Source organism: Dendroctonus ponderosae, unplaced genomic scaffold (genome assembly GCF_020466585.1).
Source record: "Dendroctonus ponderosae isolate FM_Combo_2020 unplaced genomic scaffold, Dpon_F_20191213v2 Dpon_F_20191213_10, whole genome shotgun sequence".
NCBI lineage: Eukaryota > Metazoa > Arthropoda > Insecta > Coleoptera > Curculionidae > Dendroctonus > Dendroctonus ponderosae.
The window spans coordinates 4229710-4239759 of record NW_026017111.1 but is presented as its reverse complement, the minus strand read 5'-3'; the positions used below and the strand labels follow the sequence as shown (position 1 = coordinate 4239759).

The following is a 10050-nucleotide window of genomic DNA, read 5'->3' as shown; positions in this document are numbered from 1 at the left end:
TTATTTGGAAAACTCTATGAAACTGGGGTTTCTACACTTTTAGGTCAATATTTCTAAACAAGACGTTTTTCCTAACGTTTTACTGCCAAATACTGATAAACTGAATCTTGTATGTAGTTTTTTACCTAAAGTAATTAAGAAAAAATCTGGAAAAAACGATCAGAGAGCAACAATTTACAAAACATTCATTATTCCATTAATTCACCATGCATCCATGTGAAATAAAAGACTGCCACTTAAAAGTCATAGTTTATATTCTCAAATTAAACAACTGGGAAACAATAACAACATTATAGAAAATAAGACAATTGACAACTTATAAAACAGGAAACTTGTACAAAACTAATGTTAAAACAATTTACAATTTCGACTAGGACCAAGTTCGAGGCGAACACTAAATAAGGTGCACGTTAATAAAATTAAATTAATGGAAATTACTGACCCTGTGTGTATACCTTAAGTTACGGGAAATTATTTGTGGTTTGAAAGTTTTCTGCTGCTACCTACATTTTGTCGATCCATAAATTTTGCTGTTAAAAAGACAAAATATAGAAACAGTCGTGATATTGCTTTAGGGACAGTCGTAGTTGATTATACAATCGCTAATAAGTACATAGTTGGCTAAATTATCGGAATAAATCTTCGGTGAATTTGCCCACCAAATGCCCGATTGGTTTGTGAATGGTGCAAAAGCCACGGAAGATTTTCGTTTATAGATATTCTAGCAGGAAATCGTGGTAACTTATGAAATGTTCGGTAAAAATCGTGACACAACATTCTATTTCTTCCCATGTCACAGAATGGCATAGTCGAAAATAGAAGTTCACATTCTAACTACTGCTAACAGATGTAAGCGTGTGGTAGGTAATGATCTATGTCGTATTTCTTCCATTTAACCTTACTGCTTATTAATAAACGTACAAAATAATTTAAAAAGTTACAGACAATGTACAATATTTTACAGGGAGAAAGTATACAAAGTTTACGTAAAGGCAAGAAACTAGGTAGAAAGGACTATCTAAAGCTGCCACTACGATTACTATTTACACACTCGCTATAATTCACTGAAACTGGAATGACACTGGCTTTAGCTGGATTTATTTCAACATCAAACCCTGCAAGGTTTCAATAAGCTTGATATTTTGTGGGTAAATTGCGTGGTGCTTTTGCTGCAAATAGAGCAGATAGAATACAAGAAGCTTGATAATTAAACGATTCACGCATTTTCATCGGTTTGGGAATTACATTTTTTATTTAGAAATTTCGATTGATTTCTACTAGAACTGCTCAATATTGATCGCAATAAACTACGAGATTTTTGGCTACTTTTCAAAGGAATACCCAAGAATTGTATAGTGTGTTATGACGAAACAAACCTACTTAATGTTAAAAGAGATAGACTTTCGAGGCCATTCCTTGAAACTAGTGCGTTTTAGGCCGTCGTAAAATGCAATTTCTTTGGAGTTTCAAAAATACATTTCTGAAAAATCAGTGGAGCTAGAAAAGCGTTTGTTACCACATCTGAAAAAGCACTTTTTTCTTCACTAGTGCTCTAAAATTCAGTCTAATCGCGCTATTTTCCTAGATTTTTCGAATTTTTAATCCACCGAGTGCGGATTTTTCGCGATGTCCTCTCCGTACAGTGAGATTCAAAAAAACGTTCCTCAAAAACCGGTGGAGGAAGAAAAGTGTTTGTTACGATAGGTATCTGAAAAAGCACGCTTTTCTTCACTAATGCTACAAAATGCAGTTAAATCGGCCTCTTTTCTAAGATTTTACGAAATTTTAATGATCGGGGCAGAAAGACCGATTGGGTCGATAGCCTTTTTCTGTAGGAAATAAAGATTATTTATATTGATCATTAAATCGGAGTGCGGATTTCTGAAGATCCTTTGTTGACGATACCAGTGGAGCTAGAAAAGCGTTTGTTACCACATCTGAAAAAGCACTCTTTTCTTCACTAGTGCTCTGAAATTCAGTTTAATCGCGCTATTTTCCTAGATTTTTCGAATTTTTAATCGAGATGGAGGTAGAAAAGTGTTTGTTACGATATCTCAAAAACCACTCTTTTCTTCACTAATGCTACAAAATGCAGTTCAATCGGCCTCTTTTCTAAGATTTTACGAAATTTTAATGATCGGAKTGCGGATTTTTGACGATCCTTTCTTGCATAGTGAGTTTYAAAAATACATTTCTGAAAAACCAGTGGAGCTAGAAAAGCGTTTGTWACCACATCTGAAAAAGCACTCTTTTCTTCACTAGTGCTCTGAAATTCAGTTTAATCGCGCTATTTTCGTAGATTTTTCGAATTTTTAATCAACCGAGTGGGGATTTCTTGCGATGGCCCCTTTACACAGTGACTTTCAAAAAAACATTTCGGGAAAACCGGTGGAGGTAGAAAAACGTTTGTTACCACACCTGAAAATACACTCTTTTCTTCACTAGTGCTCTGAAATTCAGTTTAATCGCGCTATTTKCGTAGATTTTTCGAATTTTKAATCAACCGAGTGCGGATTTTTCGCGATTCCCTCTCCGTACAATGAGATAAAAAMAAAACGTKTCTCAACAACCGGCGGAGGAAGAAAAGCGTTTGTTACGATATCTGAAAAAGCACTCTTTTCTTCACTAATGCTAGAAACTGCAGTTCAATCGCCGTATTTTTTAAGATTTTACAAAATTTTAATGATTGGAGTGCGGATTTTTGACGATCTTTTGCTGCACGGTGCGTTTCAAAAATACATTTCTGAAATACCAGTGGAGCTAGAAAAGCGTTTGTTACCACATCTGAAAATACACTCTTTTCTTCCTAGTGCTCTGAAATTCAGTTTAATCGCGCTATTTGCGTAGATTTTTCGAATTTTTAATCAACCGAGTGCGGATTTCTTGCGATGGCTCCTTTACACAGTGACTTTCAAAAAAACATTTCGGGAAAACCGGTGGAGGTAGAAAAACGTTTGTTACCACATCTGAAAATACAGTCTTTTCTTCACTAGTGTTCTGAAATTCAGTTTAATCGTGCTATTTTCCTAGATTTTTCGAATTTTTAATCAACCGATGTCCTCTCCGTACAACGAGATGCAAAAAAACGTTCCTCAAACACCGGTGCAGGAAGAAGAGTGTTTCTTACGATAGGTATCTGAAAAAGCACGCTTTTCTTCACTAATGCCACAAAATGCAGTTCAATCGTCCTCTTTTCTAAGATTTTACGAAATTTTAATGATCGGAGAGCGGATTTTTGACGATCCTTTCATGCACAGTGAGTTTGACAAATATATTTCTGAAAAACCAGTGGAGCTAGAACAGCGTTTGTTGCCACATCTGAACAATTACTCGTCTGTTCACTAGTGCTCTGAGCTGAGAAACATCAGAACAGTATAAGCGTTCAAGCAAACCACCCCTGAAGATGCAAGCCACTCGTGCTTGCGAAACGCCACGAAGAAATTCAATTTTACGACGGCCTCAAAACCCGACAAACCCACTAGTTTCTAGTTAATTTTGTTGCGTAGGTAAAACTAGATTAGGCCCGTTTGGAAACACTTCTTGCCTGCAAGTATTGTTCCCCACTCTACCAAAACTCGCGTCAAAGCTCGAAGAAAGTTGCGGTGTTAAAGGCGATCCGACGATGCAAATGAGAGCTTAAAATCAGCAAAATACTCAAAAACTCGCTTTGGATCATCCTGTTGTTCGACCACCCTCCTTAATATCACAAATGTTGGACAAAGGATCTTTAGTAGACCTAAGAAGCTCAATATGGAGTCACTATCTACCGTAGCAAGCAGTGCTGATTACTCCTGAGTAGTACAACGATGATTATGGTTAAGTTCCTAATGATTTGGTATGCGATATTTCATAAACAGTCAATCCCAGTCCACAAATTCGCTTTGCCTGATCAGAATTATTTACAATTGTTAGCACCGATATTACGTTAAGGCCAAGTCCGCACTGATTTGCGACAATCGTCTAGGGTCCCGGCGGCCCCTATTGGAGCCCCTACTAGTCCCACTCGTGTGGTTGCTGTAGCCCGAGTCGGAGCCGAGTGCCGAGTCATGCGAGTAGGGTTTGGGCATGGGACGAAACGTCGCTAAGTGGCTGATTACGGGCACTGTTTCGTAAGGCCCAGGCGTTTGCCCCATGTATTGGAGCCTTTGGGCTATACTGGGGATTTGGCGGCGCTGATTGCTGCATGGAGGCTCCACACTCCCCACACGAGGGTAGAGCTGAAGGAGAGCGTCCAGAACCATTCCTTCGTGGAACTCTTGCCGATGGCGTTCTAAACTTCTGCAATTAAAATAAATGTCCAGATCAAAGAGGCACAACAAACGTGACAAGCAACAGTTTTCATGGGAAAAACACTGCAGAACCTCAAGAAGGTCCAAGCGTTTATGCATACAGATCAGACTCAGAGCGAGAGCCGATCACTACGTTGAATGAAAACGAAAGAATAGTTGAAGAGAATCAATGATCAAAGAAATGTGTGTGTGCTTACCGATTTCGTTTATTATTTGGTAAGGGCGGTAATGGTTCATGAGGCCTCCTAAACCGGGGAATCTCACGTCGCATCGAGCCGTTGCCCGGTCGATATGGAGGAGGAGGCATTTCCAACCTCCTTCGATCCATTTCACCGGCTAAACTGAGCTCGTCCTCAGCGAATTCGTCCTCACTATGCCCTCCATGTCGCTCAGCGTCCGTGTCAGCGTCGCTCAGCTCCTCATAGACTGGATTGTAGAGGTCTTGGGAACTGTACGGGTCCGGACCTGGCGAAGAACACAGGAAAACTGGCGGATGCTGAGAGATCGGGTATCCACTCGGGTAGTGAATGTTGTTTTTCACGTCGATCATCTGAAATTAATCAAGTTCTTGTAGGCGAGTTGAGAAAGTGAAGTGAAGACAGTGTTGTACATACGAAAGAAGCAGTTTGGGCATGGCAATTGCTTCAATAATGCAATTGAAATTAAATTAAATGTAAAATCTCTGTTGATTCATGTTTCTGTTTGCTGGTTGTTAGATCAAAATTCGTAAAGTCTAAGCAACAAGTGCGATTGAACTGCATTTTGGAGCATTAGCGAAAAAAGGTGCTTTTTCAGATGTGGTAAGAAACGATTTTCTACCTTCACCGCTTTTTGAGCAACGTTTTTTTGAAAATCACTCTGTAAAGAGGACATCGCTAAAAATCCGCCCTCGGTTGATTAAAAATTCGAAAAATCTAGGAAAATGACGCTATTAAACTGAATTTCAGAGCACTAGTGAAGCAATAGTGCTTTTCCAGATGTGGTAACAAACGCTTTTCTTCCTCTACCGATTTTTGAGGAATGTTTTTTTGAATCTGATTATGCGGAGAGGACATCGCCAAAAATCCGCACTAGGTTGATTAAAAATTCAAAACATCTAGGAAAATAGTGCGATTAAATTGAATTTCAGAGCACTAGTGAAGAAATGAGTGCTTTTTCAGATGTGGTAACAAACGCTTTTCTAGCTCCACTGGTTTTTCAGAACTGTATTTTTGAAAAAAAAAAGGATCGTCAACAATTCGCACTCCGATCATTAAAATTTCGTGAAATCTTAGAAAAGAGGGCGATTGAACTGCAGGTTGCAGCATTAGTGAAGAAAAGATTGCCTTTTCAGGTATCGTAACAAACGCTTTTCCTCCTCCACCGGTTTTTGAGGAACGTTTTTCTGAATCGCATTGTATGGAGAGGATATCGCGACAAATCCGCACTAGGTTGATTAAAAATTCGGAAAATCTAGGAAAATGGCGCGATTAAACTGAATTTCAGAGCTCTAGTGAAGAAAAGAGTGCTTTTCCAGATGTGGTAACAAACGCTTTTTTAGCTCCACTGGTTTTTCAGAAATGTATTTTTGAAACTCACTGTGCAAGAAAGGATTGTCCAAAATCGGCACTACGATCATTAAAATTTCGTAAAATCTTAGAAAAGAGGGCGATTGAACTGCATTTTGTAGCATTAGTGAAGAAAAGAGTGCTTTTTGAGATATCGTAACAAACGCTTTTCTTCCTCTACCGATTTATGAGGAATGCTTTTTTTGAATCTCATTCTGCGGAGAGGACATCGCCAAAAATCCGCACTAGGTTGATTAAAAATTCAAAACATCTTGGAAAATAGCGCGATTAAATTGAATTTCAGAGCACTAGTGACGAAATGAGTCCTTTTTCAGATGTGATAACAAACGCTTTTCTTCAACTACCGTTTTTTCAGAATTTTTTTGCGAACTTACTGTGCGACAAAGGATCGTTAAAAATCCGCCCTCCAATGACTAAAATTTTGTAAAATCTAAGAAAAGAGGCCGATTGAACTGCATTTTGTAGCATTAGTGAAGAAAAGGGTGCTTTTTGAGATATCGTAACAAACGCTTTTCTTCCTCTACCGATTTTCGAGGAATGCTTTTTTTGAATCTCATTCTGAGGAGAGGACATCGCCAAAAATCCGCACTAGGTTGATTAAAAATTCAAAACATCTAGGAAAATAGTGCGATTAAATTGAATTTCAGAGCACTAGTGAAGAAATGAGTGCTTTTTCAGATGTGGTAACAAACGCTTTTCTAGCTCCACTGGTTTTTTAGAACTGTATTTGTGAATATAACTATTCAAGAAAAGATCGTCAACAATCCGCACTTCGATCATTAAAATTTCGTAAAATCTAAGAAAAGAGGCCGATTGAACTGCATTTTGTAGCATTAGTGAATAAAAGAGTGGTTTTTGAGATATCGTAACGAACGCTTTTCTACCTCCACCGGTTTTTGAGGAACGTTTTTTTGAAACTCATTGTACGAAGAGGACATGGTTGATTAAATGAAAATTCGTAAAATCGAGGAAAATAGCGCTATTAAACTGAATTTCAGAGCACTGGTGAAGAAATCAGTGCTTTTTCAGATGTGGTAACAAACGCTTTGCTAGCTCCAGTGGTTTTTCAGAAATATATTTTTGGAACTCACTGTCTAACGAATGATTGCAAAATATCGCACTCGCATGATAAAAAAATCGTAAAATCTAAGACAATGGCGTGATTAAACTGAATTTAAGAGCACTAGTGAAGAAAAAAGTGCTTTTTCAGATGTGAAAACAAACTAGTTCTAGCTCCACAGGTTTTCCAGAGATGTTTTTTTAAATTCCGTATGCGACAAGGGTCGTGAAAAATGTGCCCTCCGATGATTAAAAATTACTAAAATCTTAGAAAAAAGCGCCATTGAACTGAATTTTGGGGTATTAGTGAAGGAAAGAGGCTCTCATTGCCTTCCATCGACTGGTTTTTGAGAAATGTATTTTAAAACTGACTCTGCAGCGAAGATTTGCTCATAATCCGCTCTAAGATGATTAACGTTCGTAGAATATTACAAAACTGCACGATTCAACGAACTGAATGTTGAAGTATCAATGAAAAAAATAATGCTCTTATAAAAACTCAACCTTGCCCTTTTGTATATGAACAGGCTTTTATCGAAATCGAAAGCTAAAAGTGCCTGTTAATGAAAGGATCGTCAAAAATCCGCACTCCGATCATTAAAAACTCGAAAAATCTAGGAAAATAGTGCGATTAAACTGAATTTCAGAGCACTAGTGAATAAATCAGTGCTTTTTCAGATGTGGTAACAAACGCTTTTCTAGCTCCAGCGGTTTTTCAGAAATATATCTTTGAAACTGACTCTGCAAGAAAGGATCGTCAAAAATCCGCACTCCGATCATAAAAATTTCGTAAAATCTTAGAAAAGAGGGCGATTGATCTGCATTTTGGAACATTAGTGAAGAAAATAGTGCTTTTTGAGATATCATTACAAACGCTTTTCTACCTCCACCGGTTTTTGAGAAATGTTTTTTTGAAACTCACTGTGCAAAGAGATATGGTGATAAATCCGCACGTAGATGAGTAAAAATTCATAAAATCTAAGAAAACAGCGCGATTCAAATGAATTTCAGAGCACTAGCGAAGAAAAGAGTGCTTTTCCAGATGTGGTAACAAACGCTTTTCTAGCTCCACTGGTTTTTCAAAAATGTATTTTTGAAATTCACTGTGTAAGAAAGCATCGTCAAAAACCCGCACTCCGATGATTAAAATTCGAAAAATCTAGGGAAATAGCGCGATAAAACTGAATTTCAGAGCACTAGTGAAGAATAGAGCGCTTTTCCAGGTCTCGTAACAAACGCTTTTCTAGCTCCACTGGATTTTCAGCAATGTATTTTTGAAACTCACTGTGCGAGAAAGGATCGTCAAAAATCCGCACTCCGATGATTACAAATTCGTAAAATCTTAGAAAACAGCTAATTTCTTAGCACCAGTGAAGAAAAGAGTGCTTTTTCAGATGTGGTGACAAACGCTTTTCTTCCTCTACCGGTTTTTCAGAATTTTTTTGCGAATCCTCACTCGGATGATAAAAATTCATTCAAAATAGTGCTTTTTCAGATGTAATAAGAAACGCTTTTCTACCATCACCGCTTTGTGAGGAACGTTTTTTTGAAACTCCCCGTGCAAAGAGGACGTCGCGAGTAATCCGCCCTCGGATGACTAAATATGCGTAAAATCTAAGAAAAAAGCGCGATTGAACTGAATTTTGAGACAGATGGGTTTTTCAGAACATAGTTTTACAGTAATGTACTTTTGTCGAAGTATTCAGCTTCAAAAATGGGTTTTAACTTCAGGAAACAGTGAAGTTGCCCATATATCGGTAAATTTCAATTGCGATTTCTATTTATTCCGTTAGCAGGAAAATCCAAAGAAATTATCCGCTCGTGCGCTAACTGCTGCCCATTTCAATAATTTCCATTTTAATTCGTTAATTTAATCGGCAAAGATTCAACCAGCAGCGTTTTGCAACGGCACGATTTCTTTTCCTCCTTTTTCCGGCCCGTTTCTGTTTGTTTTCCAATTTGCATGTTTTACCCTATCGGCGAATTAAAAACGGAATCTGATTTATCTATCAATATTTCTCCCAGGCTCTAATTGAAATAGAAACCCCGAAATGAAACAGAGGGAAAAGCAAAACGGTCGATGATCCATTAAAATCGTCTAATGGTTGCTTCCAACTGATTACCAGTCGAACGTTTGTTTTACGTGACTGAATTGTTGTTTATCGCATTGGGGGCTTTTTCATCAAACACTGCAAAGTGTATTTATTTACCATTTTTGAATTTTTCTTGGCTTTGGTTTTCCACCGCTGAACGCACATTTCCAGTTATGCATAGCGAAAAAAACATGCTCGGAAATGCAAATTTTAGTTCTTTGCGTGTAGTGATCGAAACGAATCCACGGCCTGATTATTCAAGTGTAGAAAGTCGACTTTAAGAAAATAAGTTTTGCGATGCCCGAGCTTGATAAGGTCGTACACCTAGAAAATTGAGATACAACATCAAATCTGAAACGGAAATCAAATGTATTTCCGTCCCGACATAAAGCGACATTTCGAATTTAATTTGCAAATCGCGATCGCGAAAAACTTGTCACAGTGCCGGGGCGGAAGGAGGAAACCTTCAAGAAAGTTTCATTTTAAAAAATCTATATATTGTGCCTTTGGTGAAAGTGAATGAAGCTTTTAATTTGTAGATAAGTTGCGGCGATAATTGTTGAGGCGGATTCATTTTTTACAAACTTCTTTTTGGGTATTTCGCCTCAAAAATTTTTTTCCGACAGAAAGACAGAATTTCCGTTCTTAAAAAAGATAAAACAATCAAAATTTTGCCTGCTGATAAAGGTAATGCGACCGTCATTATGGATTATAATATCTATGATCAAAAAATGAACGAACTTTTAAATGACTAAAGTTATTCAAAATTAAACAAAAATCCAACAGAACGTTTTGAAAGAGAAATTTATAATACTTTAAAAACATTTAAACATGAATTCACAGATTACGTTAGATCAAAATTAACACCACACAATAGTAAAAGACCACATTTTTACGGAGTTCCGAAAATTCCTAAAGTTAATATTCCTTTACGACCAATAGTTACTAGTATAAATTCACCTACACATCCCTTAGCCAAATATATTTTAAACATTTTAAATCCCCTAATAAATAACACAACTTCCTATATTAAAAATTCTG

General features: G+C 37.4%; 1 protein-coding gene across 1 annotated transcript in view; it reads right to left on the bottom strand.

Moving 5' to 3' along the window:
* Window positions 1–236: 236 nt before the first annotated feature.
* LOC109545667 overlaps window positions 237–10050 on the bottom strand; it is a gene marked incomplete in the record, with an annotated part of 105231 nt that continues 95417 nt past the window's right edge. Inside the window, 2 exon segments of the mRNA XM_048661996.1 lie at window positions 237–4278; window positions 4487–4839. Of these exon segments, the coding sequence (XP_048517953.1) occupies window positions 3921–4278; window positions 4487–4839 (711 nt within the window).